General features: G+C 53.0%; 7 protein-coding genes across 7 annotated transcripts; 1 reads left to right on the forward strand and 6 right to left on the reverse strand.

Annotated features, from left to right (window-relative positions):
• Nucleotides 1-142: 142 nt before the first annotated feature.
• On the reverse strand, nucleotides 143-821 carry BBA_08430 (uncharacterized protein; the record flags this gene model as incomplete). The annotated part of the gene is made up of 3 exons (XM_008603527.1): nucleotides 143-362; nucleotides 439-532; nucleotides 740-821. 3 exons carry the CDS (start codon nucleotides 819-821, stop codon nucleotides 143-145), a joined length of 396 nt encoding a protein of 131 aa, XP_008601749.1.
• Nucleotides 822-1,927: 1,106 nt separating this feature from the next.
• BBA_08431 (amino acid permease) lies at nucleotides 1,928-3,798 on the forward strand (the record flags this gene model as incomplete). Its single annotated transcript, XM_008603528.1, has 3 exons — nucleotides 1,928-2,298; nucleotides 2,439-3,296; nucleotides 3,381-3,798. The coding sequence occupies 3 exons, from the start codon at nucleotides 1,928-1,930 to the stop codon at nucleotides 3,796-3,798; spliced, it is 1,647 nt and encodes a 548-aa protein (XP_008601750.1).
• Nucleotides 3,799-3,972: 174 nt separating this feature from the next.
• Nucleotides 3,973-5,691, reverse strand: BBA_08432 (adenylosuccinate lyase; the record flags this gene model as incomplete). The annotated part of the gene is made up of 5 exons (XM_008603529.1): nucleotides 3,973-4,988; nucleotides 5,048-5,173; nucleotides 5,224-5,278; nucleotides 5,337-5,348; nucleotides 5,440-5,691. 5 exons carry the CDS (start codon nucleotides 5,689-5,691, stop codon nucleotides 3,973-3,975), a joined length of 1,461 nt encoding a protein of 486 aa, XP_008601751.1.
• Nucleotides 5,692-6,625: 934 nt separating this feature from the next.
• On the reverse strand, nucleotides 6,626-7,801 carry BBA_08433 (quercetin 2,3-dioxygenase; the record flags this gene model as incomplete). The annotated part of the gene is made up of 1 exon (XM_008603530.1): nucleotides 6,626-7,801. One exon carries the CDS (start codon nucleotides 7,799-7,801, stop codon nucleotides 6,626-6,628), a length of 1,176 nt encoding a protein of 391 aa, XP_008601752.1.
• A 623-nt stretch (nucleotides 7,802-8,424) lies between these two features.
• Nucleotides 8,425-9,303, reverse strand: BBA_08434 (lipase class 2; the record flags this gene model as incomplete). Its single annotated transcript, XM_008603531.1, has 1 exon — nucleotides 8,425-9,303. The coding sequence occupies one exon, from the start codon at nucleotides 9,301-9,303 to the stop codon at nucleotides 8,425-8,427; it is 879 nt and encodes a 292-aa protein (XP_008601753.1).
• Nucleotides 9,304-10,478: 1,175 nt separating this feature from the next.
• BBA_08435 (FAD binding domain-containing protein) lies at nucleotides 10,479-12,167 on the reverse strand (the record flags this gene model as incomplete). Its single annotated transcript, XM_008603532.1, has 2 exons — nucleotides 10,479-11,643; nucleotides 11,698-12,167. 2 exons carry the CDS (start codon nucleotides 12,165-12,167, stop codon nucleotides 10,479-10,481), a joined length of 1,635 nt encoding a protein of 544 aa, XP_008601754.1.
• A 717-nt stretch (nucleotides 12,168-12,884) lies between these two features.
• On the reverse strand, nucleotides 12,885-15,003 carry BBA_08436 (FAD binding domain protein; the record flags this gene model as incomplete). The annotated part of the gene is made up of 3 exons (XM_008603533.1): nucleotides 12,885-13,777; nucleotides 13,830-13,870; nucleotides 13,922-15,003. The coding sequence occupies 3 exons, from the start codon at nucleotides 15,001-15,003 to the stop codon at nucleotides 12,885-12,887; spliced, it is 2,016 nt and encodes a 671-aa protein (XP_008601755.1).
• Nucleotides 15,004-15,830: the final 827 nt, after the last annotated feature.

A 15,830-nucleotide genomic window follows, 5' to 3' on the forward strand; every position in this document is an offset into this window, starting at 1 on the left:
GCTCCTTTTTTTTTTCTTCAACATTGTTTGCGTACAAGTTGGTGGCCAATCCAGGAAGAAGAATGGGCGTTTTCTTTTCCGAGTTTGGGGTTTTCTTTTCTTACAAATACTCATATAGACTTGGCTATGAACATGGGTCAATTTACTTAATCATCATGTCGACATTTGGCTTGGCGATGTTGTGATCTGTATTCCCTCTGTACATGTCATCTGTACATGTCATCTGTGATGATTCCAAACCCTTGGCGGGGAGCCTGGCTGGCGATTGAGTGGTGCGTTTTGGCGGGTAATCGACTACAGGGTACGCGTCTTGAACGACGGCGTTGCGAAGGGCGCGCTTTTTCTTGTCATTATTGTCAGGCCTGGACAATGCGGTAGTATATTCGTGACAGCCTCAAAGCTGCGTGTCAGTATATTGTCATTGCCCAAGCTGCTTACCATGGCGCCACGTGGGGAATACTCGACGGGGACTGACAGGATGCCATGTCATTGACGCTTTTGCTGCTAAAAGCAAATTTTGGCAGTAGCACGACTGCAATTCTGCAATGTATGCTGCGACCCGTGTAGTTGCGCAAATCGAATCGTCTCGTGCCCCGGGTATGAATACAACGCGCTGCTCAGCGCATACATCAAGAAAGCGTCCTGGCAGGTCTCTCTACAACTATTGAGAATGAAATCAATCTCTCTTACGAGTTGCAATGAGCACGCAATATTCAAAGTGTTATGGACACTGACATACAAGTGTCCAGAGCTTTGCTCTTACGACGACGCTGTCCGGCAACCAGTACGGAGATCCCGGGCCGCGTCCGTGATTCACCCATATGTGTACACAGCTGCCTCTCATGATGCGAGTAATATAGCAATCATACAAGACGAGTGTCTATAGTCCAATGTCGAATACGCCTTTGGAAGAGAATATATTGCCACTTTGTAAGTAAAAGTCGCACACACAATTCGTCATGTTTACGATTATAAAGCACGGTAGGGGGCCGACGGGTAATTATGGAGAGCGGCGCTGGCCACCGGATTCGGGATTCGAGTTTCGGGGGGCTGTTTGGCGCAGACTATGCACCACTTGGGGGGGGGGGGGGGGGGGTGAGGAGAAGGGATGAAGAAATGGCAAGATCTGTTGTACGAGGCGTCATTATGAGCAATACCTTGAATTACGTATTACGTATTACGCGATTTATGACCATTGTTTAATGGTTTGGCAATTAGCCGGATAGAAATAAGCTTAAAGCGGAAACACACCCAAGGATGGACAGAGGAGGCCCCGGAAAGGCTTTACTATTTCTGGTGCTAAATGTTACCATGTAGGGATAAAATGACATGTTTCGTATATTTTCGCATGTTAATATTGTAGACAAGGGCTTAAATGAATCATGCAAGAATAATTTTTTTTTTACAAATGCCACCGTTAAAGAGACCGTAGCGTCAAGTGTGAGGAGTTGGCCTTGCAATTTCTGCGAGCACGCCATCGCTCACCTTTCCACACTTGCCCACCCAGGTCCCCGCTGAGAAACTGCTGGTTGGCCCAGTCTCTCTCCGCATCGGTCGCGGCCGAAGCGTCCGTCCTGTTTGTCGTCGTCTGTCGTCGTTCAAAAACAGGCACTGATAACTAGGTAAAAAAGTAGTTCAGCCCCAGCCGGCTTGGCTTGGGCTTGGGGAGGCGATCCTTTTTTCTTTTAATCTAGAACCTCGCGTGCCTTTCTTGCCGTCTCTCTTTTTTCTTTCTATTATCTCGTCTTGTGGCCGATTTTTACACATTCTTTCTCTGTCAGGCTGCGTACACCACAAACTCATCATCACCCGGCCGCTCACCTCCGGCACCCGCCTCCACCATCATCGTCACCACCACCACCACCACCACTCAACTCTTTCCCCCCCTCCGGGGTTTGCAAAAACAAGGTGTCGCCAACACAAAGCGATGAAGTCCTTTACCACTACCGGGGCCGACTCGCCGCCGGCTGAAAAGGACGACAGCGGCAAACATGGTCCCGACGCCGACATTGAGCGTCTCGCCCACGAGGGCGGCGGCTCCTCCATCGCCGAGGGCCACGTCCAGCAAGACAGGCTGAGGCGCGCCCTGTCTGCGCGGCAGGTCCAGATGATTGCCATTGGCGGCACCATTGGCACGGGCCTGTTTCTCGGCACCGGAAAGTCGCTGGCTACGGGCGGGCCGGCGTCGATGCTCATCTGCTACGCCATTGTCGGCGCCATCGTCTTTGTCACGATGCTGTCGCTGGGCGAAATGTCGGCGTTTATACCCGTCGCGGGTAGTTTTTGCACATTTGCGAGGTAAGACTCAAGAAATATAAAAAGAAAAGGAAAAAAAAATAGAAAAAAAAATAAGAAAGGTTTCTTCTTCTTCTTTTCTTTTCTTCTTCTTCTTCTTTTTTCTTTTATAAATCATTCACTCACTCACATCACACTCACAGCCGCTTCGTCGACGATGCTTTCGGTTTCGCCCTCACCTGGAACTACTGGTTCAACGACGCCGTCTCCACCGCGTCCGACCTCGTCGCCCTGCAGCTGCTGCTCGACTACTGGCACACCAACTTCCCCGGCGTCGCCTTTAGCCTCATCTTTTGGGTCGTCCTCATCGCCGCCAACATCATCACCGTCCGCGCCTACGGCGAGCTCGAGTACTGGCTGTCGCTGCTCAAAATCATCACCATCATCGCCTTTATATTCGTCGGCATCGCCGTCAACGCCGGCGGCAACACGGCGCATCACTACATTGGCGGCGAAAACTGGCATCTCCCCGGCGCGCCCTTTGTGGGCGGCATCGGCGGCTTCGCGTCCGTGTTTGTCACGGCGAGCTTTGCGTATGGCGGCACAGAGTCCATTGCCATTACGGCGGGCGAGACCAAGAACCCGAGCAAGAACATGCCGCGCGTCGTGAAAAATGTGTTTTGGCGCATCCTGCTCTTTTACATTCTCTCGATTCTGCTCATCGGCCTCAACGTGCCGTACACCAGCGACGGCCTCGAGAACAAGGACTCGCGCACCTCGCCGTTTACCCTCGTGTTCCAGATGGCGGGCGCGCAGGTCGCGGGCGGCATCATCAACGGCGTCGTCATCACGAGCGTCTTGTCGGCCGGCAACCACGCCCTGTTCGCGGGGTCGCGCCTGCTGTACACCCTGGCGATGCAGCGCCACGCGCCCCGCGTCTTTGCCCGTCTGAACAAGGGCCAGGTGCCCTGGGTCTCGGTGCTGGCGACCAGTTTGGTCGCTGGCTTGTGCTTTGGGTCTAGCTTTATCGGAGCCGGCCAGCTCTGGGCCTGGCTGCAAAAGTAAGTCAAAAAAACTCGGATAAAACGAAACCAAATCATGTCATTATGTGAACCCCTGGACTAATTTTCTTTTTTTTTTGGCAGTATTGTCGGTGTGTCGAACCAGCTCAGCTGGATCTCGATTGGCATCGCCTCGATCCGTTTCCGCAGCGGCCTCGAGGCTCAAGGCAAAACCCACCTCTTGCCTTTTAAAAACTGGACGTATCCGTGGGGGCCCTGGTGCTCCGTGATTCTCAACAGTTTTCTCGTGCTGGTGCAGGGCTGGAGCTCCTTTAAAGGTGGCTTCCACGCCGTCGACTTTGTCAGTCTATACGTGGAGCTGCCCGTCATGCTCCTCATGTTTTTGGCGTGGAAGTTTTTGAAGCGCACCAAGTTCGTCAAGGCCGAGGAAATGGACCTGGAAACGGACGTTTACAGTCCCGAACTGGACGAGGAGGACGACGAGTATTCTGGGCCCGCGTGGCGGTCGAGATCGAAAAAGGTGCTTAATTGGCTGTTTTAGCGTCTTTTGTTTAGCATGAGCATTGCATAGCATGAATATTTACATGAATTTTACTAAACTTCCTTTTCAAACCCTAAAGTAAGCAAAAGTTGAAGAAATCAAGGATTCAGCAAGTGTACGTGTATGAAATTGGTATATTCTTTTTTTTATTTTTTAAACAAGATCAGAGGTAGACTAGACACTGAGCTCAGTGGTAGCTGCGCCCTTGATATACTCGCGATACGGAGCCAATGCCTTGTCCACAGCGCCACCAGGACCGCAGTACTTGTCAACAATCTCAGCGCTGCGACCGGTATATAACTCAGCCTTGAGCATGCCATCGAGCTCGCCCCAGATGGGCTGAAAAAAGTCGGAGCTCTTGATACGCTCAACGAGATCGTTGGGCTTGCCCTCGTTCTTGACCACCGCGCTGGCCTGGTGCGAGAGGACACGAATCTGCTCGTGCGCCTCTTGACGCGACACCCCCGTGGCACAAAGGCGCATGATGATGGTCTCGGTAATCATAAACGGCAGCTCGGCCTGAATGTGCGCGGCGATGCGCTGGGGATACACAATGAGCCCGTCGGTAATGTTGTCGAGCCCGATGAGGATGGCATCGGCTAGCAGAAACGTCTCGGGAATGTCGATGCGGCGGACGGCGGAATCGTCGAGCGTGCGCTCCATCCACTGGTCGGCGTGCGTGGCCTGGAAGCTGGCCGGCTTGCTGAGGAGCTCGCGCGACAGCGAGTACACGCGCTCGGAGCGCATCGGGTTGCGCTTGTACGCCATGGCCGAGGACCCAATCTGCGAGCTCTCAAACGGCTCTTCAATCTCCTTCCAGTGCGCCAGGTGACGAATGTCGCCGGTGATTTTCTGCGCAGACGAGCCCAGACCCGCAACGGCATTGGCAACGAGAAGGTCGACCTTGCGCGTGTACGTCTGCGTGGACACGTCGTAGCAGCTGGAGAAGCCAAACTTCTTGCAGAGCAGCTTGTTGAGCTCGTCGCACTTGGTCGAGTCGCCGTGGAAGACCTCGAGGAAGGACGCTTGCGTGCCGGTGGTGCCCTGGGCGCCGCGGAACTTGAGCTCGTCGCGGGCCTGCTCGATGCTGTGCAGGTCGAGCATCAGGTCCTGCGCCCACTGGGCGGCGCGCTTGCCGACGGTGATGAGCTGCGCAGCCTGCAGATGAGTGTAGGCGAGGGTTGGTTGATCTAGCAAAAAAAAATGTTGGCTGAGAATTCGGCGCGGACTTGTAAAATTGTATACTTACCCTTCCATTTGAGGGCAAAGGCGGCCAGGTTGGAAATGACCTTGGCGAGCTTCTTTGTGAGGAGGTCGAGCGCATCCTTCATGAGGATGAGCTCTGCGTTGTCAGTCACGTAGCAACTAGTAGCACCTATGTTGTGCATTAGCGGCATGCTTGAGAGTAGATGCAAGTCAGCATACCATAGTGAATGATGCCGGCCGCCGCCGGAGCCGCGATACCGAAAGCGTGGACATGCTATGATTTGTTAGTGCCACACGACTCGTGGACATAATCGCGTTAAACGCCATCTTACAGCCATGACATCCTATGACTCGTTAGTATAGCACATGGAACAAGCTAACGTTGGTAGTGAATTATAGAGATGGAGGGAAACAAAACCAAAGGGCTAGATTTACATGTCTTCGGATCTTTTCTTCCACGCGGGCCACTTCAAAGTCTTGGTCCGTGACGGTCAGATTGGCTTTCATCTGCTCGAGGGCCTCGGGGGTAATGGTGTCGATGCCGAGCTCCTTTTCGCTTTCGGCAAGGCCTAGCCAGAGCTTTCGCCATGTCGAGTGGCGAGATCGCTGGCTAAACAGCTGCGACATGGCGGGGCTGCAGTATCGCCCTGTGAGGGAGGTTTGGTAGCTGTCGTACGGCGAAGCCATATTGGGACTGCTCAATCGGAGAGGGATGTTGTGTGCTTGTTCTATCGAGGATGGTGGTTCGAGACGAATTGACGAGGTCGAGGTTGGCAAAATGCTGGGACTCAATGAGGTTTATGTGACTTTGTTTTTTTCCGGCTTTCTCGGTGGCGTGAGACGAGATCGAAAACTGCTGTGGTTGAATGAGGTTTATTTTTTTTTTCTTTTAGCTTGGTGGGTGAAGTGCACAGAAAGGTTCTGCAGATGTGGAGCTACAAGCAAACGTCTTGAGAATACCGCTACAGGTACGCAAAATGGAAAGGACTGGCCTGTATGCGCTGATGAAAGTCTCCGGGATACAATTACTACAAGTTATTGAAATTATGTATGCTTTGAATTTTGGCGAACGTATCGCAGAGAAGCCAATTGAATTGCTCTTTTGGTTGCCTCATCGCGGGGTACTTTCACATGGCGGGTGTCTTGGGTGATAGTTAGTCATCAGGCCACTTTTGGTCCAGGATAGCAGAATGAGTCGATCCGCTAAGCACATCTCTTCAAAAAGCTTGACCACTTGATTCATGTATATCGTCTGATTCTATTCTCCATTAGCGGGTCCATGCTCCAGGAACCAAGAATTATGTAAACATCTCTTGTTTACAGCCTCAGTAGAATACTACTCAGTACGGAGTACTCCATAATTATTGAGTACAGCTAGACATGTCAATCCCGCATGGATGCAATCCCGCCGTTATTACTGGTAGTGGGGCCAAAATCGATCATTCTATTTCTTTCATGTCATTTTCTCTAAACTCCTTTATACCCCGCTACTCCACTTGACCCTTCATAAAACATATCCTCCGATATTCTACACTCTAAGTCTAAAATATGCATCTTATGTACATCAACCCCATTCTCCTATCTACCAACTTTTTGTTTCTGCCGCAACGGCGGCATGAACTCAAGGGACGGCCTTGAATCCAGCATCGACGGGGTAAGAGGGGAACCCCCACGAGACGCTGCGATTCAGCAGCTCGTACTCGAGACCGTGCGGGCCTGCATTGAGATAGAGAAACTTGGTAAAAGGCACGGTAGCGTGGTAGCTAAAGGGCGTGCCGGCGGGGATAAAGGCAACATCGCCCTGCAGGAGATATGTCTTCTTGTAGCCCTCGACAGACAGCACGAGCTGGCCGTCGTCCATCTGAATACCAAGGTGGTGGGGCAGGGTAACGTGCTCCTCGGTCTCGTTGTCGCGCTTCGGGGACATGATGATGGTGCCCATGGTAAAGTTGTGGTTGTGCGAGTTGTCCACCGTCGAAATGGGCTGAATGACCTTGTAGCCCTTGTCCGTGTTGAGGAACTTGGGGCCGTAGTTGTTTGCGACAAAGTACGGCTTCGTATTGTCCGTCGGCAGCTCGTTGGTGCCGTTGTGCCAGTTTAGGCCCTCGGAGCTCGCCGTGCCGTTGACAAAGTCGCGGCGCGGAATGTACTGCTGCTCGGGCACGGCGTACAGATCCAGCGGCTCAAACAGCGCGTGCAGCTCCGGCGTCATGGGCCCGTACGGCTGCTCGTCGACGGGGTCCGGCACGTACGGCGCGTGCACGCCCGACGCAAACTGGCCGCCCGACACGTCGTCAAACAGCTTCTCGAAGCCCGCCGGGTGAAAGGCGTGCGTCAGCTGCGAGTCCGGGTCGATGAGCTGGAAAGTGTGGATGACGCCCGGCGGGACGTTGCCGTAGTCGCCAAAGCTGGCGACGCGGGCCTCTTCCTCGCCGCTGGTGGTGTTTTCCTTGGTCCAGAGCTCGACACGGCCGCGGGAGCAGTAAAAGTGCTCATGGTACGTCTTGTGTACGTGAGGGCGCGCGTTCAGCCAGGTGGTTACCTTGCCGTTGTGCTGCACCAGGGTGAAGGCGCCGCCGGAAGAGTTGGAGGTGATAGAAAAGGTAATGGTTTGCGTCTTGGTGAGCATGACGGCCTTGCCGTGGAAACGCGGCAGCACATAGGGACGCACAAAGTCCGGCGCCGTGTCCACGGTAAGCGTGTTATTGCCGCTGCCGCTGCCGCTGCCGCTGCTCTTGCACTCGGTGCCGGACACAAGTGAGGCTAGTGCAGCCAATGCTGCTCCGGAAAACTTCATGATGGCGACAATTGAACAAGCACAAGACAGTAAGAAGCGGTTGATGAGTGATTAGTAGAAAGAAGACGGCCGTAGAGCTTCATTTTATACCCATCTCCTGAATTGATTCGGCGAATTCAGCGAATCTTTTGCCACTTGATTCGTACAACGGGGAGCCGTTCCGATTCAATGTATCCGTGACTGCGACTCCATGGCCATCCCGCATGGTGGATATATTATCCAGAGCAACTACTCGTACTATGCGTAATGTATGGGTGATGGACTGATTGTTTCCACTAGCAATGCGACTGAATAAGGCAGTTGGCTCTCCACTGATTCATGTAAACATCGCGCCTGTCGCCTTGTCGGCCATCCCTCGACAGCGAAATTGTGGCTATAATTGCTGCCATCTGCATAGTAACAGGTACTAAAAAATGTCTTGGCATCAAGGCTGGCGCGGCCCTGTGGATAGTCGGACGTCAAAGAGCCCTGTCCGACCCCTTGAATTAAAAGCAAGTACTGCCAACGTTTTGAGTTATAGCCATACGTATAATCCGTTCTAGTATATACCAAACTAAACTAAATACAGTGGCTATACTCCGTACTATTTACACCGCATCTGAGCTCGGACCAGCTGCTTATTCTTATTTTCCCGGCGCACCAACTAGGCAGAAAAACCTGCGGCCCACTTGCTTCTCGAGCGAATTGAGAACCAGGTTCCAGACATTCTGGTCGTAGGCCTCGCCAATGTGTCCGACTGGGTCAAACGGGCAGTAGTCCTGAACGTAAATGTTCTTGACGCCGGGTTCCCGAACAAACGCCGTGTCTGTAGGGGTGACGAGCTCGTCAAACTCGGAGGTGATGACGGTGACCTTGTTGCCGGCTTGCACAATCGGCTCTCCGTCGTTGAGCTTGGCGATGCTAGGCCCGTCGACCGAAATCTCGTTGCATGCTGCGCAGCCCAGCTTCTCCAGCACTGTGCCAACGTCTTTGCGCGCGTTCTTGCCAAACAGCTGCACCAGCGTCCACAAGTGCGCAAAGGTCGTGCCGTGCGTCGGCGGCGCAATCGCGACAATGTTCTCGACGAGCGCGGCGATGCCCTCGCGGAACTTGGGCACATAGAGCGCCTGGAAGCCGCCTTCCGAGTGGCCGACCAGGTCAACCTTGCTGGCGTTTGTCTTGGCGTGCACCTCGCTGATCAGGGCGGCAATCTCGCGCGAGGACTCGTCAATGGGCCTGAGGCCGCCGACAAACGGGAAGCCGTCGTAGGCGCCGTAGGTGAGGGAAAAGGTGCAAAAGTTTTTGGTCTGCAGCCACAGCTCGAGGAGGTAAATGTCCTCGTACCACGTAGCGCCAAGGCCGTGCAGGAGAATGACAGGGTTGGGGTGTTCGGCGCTGGGCTGACACGAAAAGTCGTTGTGCTTGGCGACACGGTTCCTGATGAGAGCCGGTACGGACGCTGCAGGGCTGGCGGAGACGACTGCAATGAGTCCGCCGACAACTGCGGCGACGTTGAAAATCATCTTGGAATAATATTAAGGGGGGAGTCAGACTATTCACAACGAGCTGCAGAAAGACGTCTGCGAAACGCAGAGACTCGGTCGACTCCTTATATAATAAGTGTTCAGCTTGTGTCTCACTGTAATTCAAGATGGCGTATCCGTACTCCGTACTATTGCCAGCCGAGACGTTTAGCCTGAATGTATCCCAAGATGCCCCAAGGTCATCCACTTCCAATCAACGCTCCGGTCAGCTCGCCAAAAGTTGGAGACTTTGTTTCTCCAATCACACCTGAAGAGTACATGGCCTCTATGCTCACACAGGTTCTCGATGTCCTCGCTCCTGCAGCGCGCTGTTGCAGCACTAGTACAGAAATGCAGAAGCTTGCGAGTTTTCTGCCTCTACGCTTTGTCTCGGCCGATGATCTTTTTCCTCTGCGCGCATTTGCAGCACTAGTAGAGCAACATAAAAGGTTGCTCAGCTGATGATTTCCCCCTTCAGCTCGCCGTTGCAGCACTAGTAGAGTCGTAGAAGCTTGCGAGTTTTTGAACCTGTGCCTCGGCTGATAATTTGGTTGAAAATACAAAGCTGAGTTTAAATGTCGATAGAGTGATGATCCGTTTTTTTTTTTTTTGTGTGCAAGGACATTAAATTCATTCGTCGAATTGTTTTGCAGTTCGCTCACAGGTTTACGGCCCCACCCGGATCCCGAGATGAAAAAAAGTCGCCGTCTGGCGAATGCACCTCCCAATACATAATGAGGCTTGCCTTTGATCAAACAAGTCGCCTAAAAAAGAAAAAGAAAATGGCAGCATGACAAAAGTAAGCAGTAAAGGGTTGTAGTGGTGTGAGCTGATACTGCCAGCTTTGCTAGGTCCAAACCTTGGGTTGCCAAGCCGCAGACAGCAACATCGATACATCAACTTAATCACCACAATTTCGACAGTTGCGGGAAAATAAACCAGGGCACAAGCCACGTACCCTTGATTGCCGACCTCCGCCTAATCGAATCACAGCGGTCACAAAGTATTGAATAATTCGTGGGCCAATAGAGCCTCCGCTAAGAGTCAAAGCGTCTTGATCTCGTGTCTTTTCATTACTTGCTGAAGCGATATTCATACACACAGATAATTCCAAAACGTCATCCAAATCTCCACCATGATTGGACTTTGTTCGCACTACATCTCTCTTCTCTTGGCTACTCACACGCCAAAGTGCTATACATGTTGGTGTGGCCCTTGAGATACTCCTCCATGGTAGTAGTAGTAGCGCCGCCACTCTCCGTCTCTGGCTGCTGCTGCGATCCGCGGCGCAGTATATCCTCAATCGCCCACGAGACTCGCTCCGCGCCGACCATGGCGCCGCCAATGTTCGCCGCGCCCGGACCGAGGCGCAGCGCCGCCAGCCTGCCCACCATGAACAGCGGCACGTCGTCGCTCCACGCCAAGTCGTCGTTGAGGCAGGGGAACCCGCCAAAGCCCTGCACGGGATGCTTGCGCAGAATCGTCTGCATATACGGCAGCGACGTAAAGTCTGTCTGGATGCCGGTGGCAAAGTACATGAAATCCATGGGCGGCAGCTCCACGGGCGGGTTTGTTACTATATGCCACTTGCCGCCGTCTTCACCCTGGTTTTGCTCGAAACGCGCATCGACAATGGTTGTGCTGGTGATGAGATTGACCTTGCCGGCAGCGACGTGCTTTTTGATAATCTTGTGGTAGATGGGGGTGAGACTGCCGCCGCCGCGCGCCGTCTTGATAATGTCCAGGCGCTCCTCGTCCGAGTCGGCCAGCCAGAAGCGGGCTTGTTCGGTGTTTTTGTACTTGCCCATCCATTCCAGACCGAGGTCAAACAGCTTCACGCGGCACGGGCCCCGCATAATGTGCCAGACTTTGGTGACGCCGCGGCGGATGGCGACGTCTGTCAGCTGGGCAGACGTCAGGCCGCCGCCAACGACGACGACGTGAGTCTGCTTCATGGCCTTGATGCGGCTTTTCAGATACGGGTCTGGAAACTCTTTCACCTGCATGCTGTGGCAGACTTGCTGCGGGGGCTGGCCGTTTATGCTGGTCATGGATGGAATAGACGGTACCTGAGGAACGTTGGCAGCCCCGACCGCCATGACGACAGTTCGCGCGTAGTGAGTCCCCTTGTCTGTCTGCACGGTGAATAGCTTCTCCGTCTCGTCGGGGAAAGCTTCCACATAGCCAAAGTCCAAGTCCTGGACAGCCTCTTTCTGTAGTACGCCGGCCTCGAGATCGTAGCGCTGCGTTACCGATTCACAGTGATCTTTAAACACCCCTCGAGACGGCGTAAAGTAGTCGTTCTTGTCTCGCACATTGATGGCGACACGGGCTGCTTGCCTGATGTGTGTGTGTTAGCAAATATGTCGGCACGTTTGCGAGGCGTCTACATACTTGCCACCACAGTGACGGCTAGCTGCTTTCTTGTGGCCATGCTTGCTGACTTCTTTTCCGACACAGTTTCGAATCTCGACCAATTCGTCCGCGCGGTTGTTTTCGTATGTATAAGCGAGGAGTGAGTCGCGGTCAAAGGGATCGGCGTGCCAGAGCATCGGGCTTCGAAGATGCGAAATCTCGTACGTGTGGAAAAGGTAGTGCCAACGTGCCAGCCACTGGTCAGAGGTGGAATCCAGCACCATCATGTTGTATCCAGCTCCCGTTCTGGATCGGCGAGTCTTGATTTTGCCGCTCTTTGTTTGCTTCAGAGAGACTCTGTTGCCGTGTTTCCCAATCCATCGAAACCGGCGGTGCTCCTCGTCGGTAAAGAGTGCCGACGGCGTCTGCTCGCGAAGTCTGGCCGCCATAGCGAGGCCACATACACCGCCTCCGATAATGATAACATCATAGATGACTTGTTCAGTCATTTTCAGAGCAAATCCGGGCCGCGTAGGCTAGCTCGATTCGAAGAGGTCCAGTGGTTTCAATCTTCGACAAGAGCGAATGGTGAAAGATCTCATGCGTCTGCAAGCTGCTTTTCTAATACAAGGTTCCATCTGACAACCCTGATGGCCCTTTTCATTGATGAGACTGATTTCTATTTGCGTCGTCATAATGCGCGGCCCGTCAACGGCCACCCTGATGGCGCAGACCATCCGGGTGCTCGGGACACGCGATCCGGCCGCCGCTAGGCTTCATGAAAGGAACACAAAACGTCAATTGGTCGTTTTATGAGTTTGTTTCTTAACGTAGAGGAAATTCACTCGTTCTTATGAGAATGGGTGTGACAATTGGTCGGTTGAGTGGTGAAGTGTCCTCGAACTCAATCAGACGCACATATCAGCTTGAATCAATGCCTAAGCGACCAAGGCGCGACGGTTGATATATGCAGTAGTCGCAACTGAGATTGGCGCGACTTTCTTTTCTTGTCGAAAATCTCGAAAATCTTTCATTGCTGGATATTGAGCAAGATGATGCCCAATGCCCTGCCAAACGTTGCTGGCCGCTGGTGCGACCACGATTACAGCACCTGTACTTGTTGAATACTCGCGGAGAATGTGGGTTCAAGGGCCGTCTTAATCGCCGCGCACACCAATATACTGTAACCCCATGATGCTGTATTTGCTCAGCAACACATAACTAGGCTATTTAGCTTGTTCTATCATGAATCCGGAGAAGAATTGCGTTACAGCGGCGGGCTCATTCAGCGGCCCAATATAAGAGACGTGTTGGTCCGGGCGCAACACCACAATGCAGCCTTGCTCAGAAATGCTACATTCCTTGTAGATATCGCCGTGTTCCTCATGATACGAGCTGTCGTCGACAAAAATCTTGTCATAGTCGTATCCGTCGGTTTCGGAAAACCGTCTAAAGATGCAAGGAAAGTCAAAAATGGTGACGGCGGTGCGCTTGGCCTTGTGCACGGCGAAAATGTCAAACACGGCGTCAATCGGACCGTCGGCAGGCGTGAAGCGAGAAATGAATGAATGGGCGGCATCAAAGTCTGTAGCGACGGCGTCGAGCTGCGCGGCCTGCGCGGGGCTCTGCACGTTGCCGGGAAAGACGAGCACGCGCCACCGGCCGTTGCTCGGAAGCAGTTCGTGGAGATGCCACGGTCGGGCGTCGGCCTGGCTGAGAACCTTGAAGCTGGGGATGCGCATGCCGACAGTGATCCCGGGCGCGAGTTCCTCCTTGGATACAAGGCGGACGCTTTCAGCACCGGCGGAGACGTCTGTTCCATCTCCCTGAGTCGCCGCGTCGCCGGCCTTGGCAACGATGGTGCTGGCACCATAGTTGACCTTGGTTCCGCTGACGAATACATTGTTGTCCTCGAGTGTACTCTTAAAATCGGACATTTTGATGCCTTCGGTATCGGTTTCGTCTCTGGCGGGACGACCAGAAAAGAGGCGAGAGAATTTGTGGTCGAACGCTATCAAGTCTTGCGCCACCTTTCTCCGTTCAGACTGATACGTCTTGAGGATTGATCGGCTCGCCTGGCCTTTGACTACACTGGCAACCTTCCACCCGAGATTAAATGCTATGACAAAGTTAGATTCCACAGTACAACTAAAACGTCATCGTGTACTTACTATCCTGCATGCTCACATTCATACCCTGACCGGCTTTGGGGCTGCAAACAAACTTAGCTACCGAGTCAACTCGCTAAATCCGCCCAACTTACCTGTGAGTATGCACCGCATCACCGGCGAGAAAGACTCGTTCATGTACCGAAAACTGCGTTCCGACCCGCTGGCCAATCTGATACGCCGTCCACCAGTCTATCGTCTTGTACGAAATCGTGTATGGCGCCATAATCTTTTGCGCCTCGGCGAGTATGGACGCGGGGCTGATGCTGGACCGATCAGCGCGACTGCCCGCCTCGTCGCCCGTCTTTGCCGTCTTGGTCAGCTGCACGTATACGCGCACGAGCTTGTTCTCGCGCGGGATAATCATGATGCTGCCCGAGCTGGCAGAGTGAATGGCGCAGCGCATGCGAATGTCGGGGAAATCGGTAATGGGCACAATGTCGAGCACGCCCCAGATGTAATCTGTCGATTCGCCTTCGAGAGCCAGGCCAATCTGCTTGCGTGTCCAAGAGTGCGCGCCGTCGGAACCGAGTACATATTTGGCACGCACAATCTCCTCCATGTTGGCCTTTGCGTTGAGCTTGGACGCGGCCAGGAGGTCCTCCGTATCGTCCTTTGCCAGATTACTCCTGTACAAGCCGTCCTTTGTCGCCGAGGCCACCTGTGCGGGCGTGGCCTCTTGCTCGGTCAGATGCCGCAGCGCAACCGTAATCGGATAGGCTTCCGGGTCGTCGACGGCCGCTTCGTCAATGTCGAGGCTTGTCGGCATGACGGCGCGCTCGACGCGGATATCGCTGCACGCCTCAATCTCGTCGAGGAAGAAGCGCTCGATGCGCCCTTGCTGCAGGACCGACTGCTGGAAGCGACTCAGCCCGGGCACGGTGTCGGCCATGCGGTCGCTGCGGCGCAAAACACCGGCCTCGTCGGGGTTCCACATGCAAAACTCGAGCACGTGGTTGGACTCGCGCCACGCGCGGTGGCCAAAGCCCAACGAGTCCATAATCTCGAGTGTGCGGCACTGGAGGCCGTCGGCCTGGCCGTTGAAAACCTTTGTGCTGCGCTTGTCGACGATGCGTGTGCTGATGCCGCACTTGGCCATCCAGGCAGCCATCATCAGACCAGCAGGACCGGCACCAATGATGAGCACATCAACGCAACTCTCTTTGACGGGTGCCATGTCTGCAATGTCAGGGGCAACGAATCAGGAGTTGAACTAAATTGAGAATGAACAACCATCTTTGCGGAGAACATATCGGGTCTATATATCAGCCCCAGCGGCGACAGGGCCGGGACCTTGGCGCGTGTTGGGGAATGGGCATTTTTAAACATCAGTCAGAACTTATCAAGGCAAAGCGTACAATGGCCATTTGTTCAATAGCCGTATGGGGCGTCCGGGTAATCTAGATCAGTCATGCCTTATTAATCTGTCTACACTTACGGATACACGCTATTTATGTAGCTTACCCCGCAATCGGTGCAACCGGATCTCGCAAGCCGTAGGGCCGCTGAATATTCCCACCGACTGGTGCAGCTTATGCTTTTTGTCAATGACCACGCACATTTTTAAGAGTATTTTTCAAGTCTCTTCCTGTGCGCTCTCTCTAATATTTATAATTTTACTACCGGAGCTTGTTTAGTTGTTATGCTGGGCTTTGTCTGGTTTAGCATCGGTTGTCGGCAGGCTCGGCTCGCTGACTTAGCCAGGACCCCTTATTAGCCGCCACACTTTCTAGATAGCCTCCCTTTCTCTTTCTCTCCTCTATATAAATATTTATTAGGCCTTTACTTTAGCTTATACCCTACTATATAATTCCATTATTCTCACTCTATTTAATTTATTATATAATAGTAATTAACGTAGTTAATAAGTAAGTAGCGTAGATAAGCAAGTAACGTACCTATACTAGAGAATACCGTCTATTAACCTTATACTATAATTATTTAATAACCTTAAATAGAAAATACTTCTAATAAAGGTAATATAATTCTTATCTTATTTATTAT

The sequence above is a fragment of the Beauveria bassiana genome (assembly GCF_000280675.1).
Source record: "Beauveria bassiana ARSEF 2860 unplaced genomic scaffold BBA_S00034, whole genome shotgun sequence".
Taxonomy (NCBI): Eukaryota; Fungi; Ascomycota; class Sordariomycetes; order Hypocreales; family Cordycipitaceae; genus Beauveria; species Beauveria bassiana.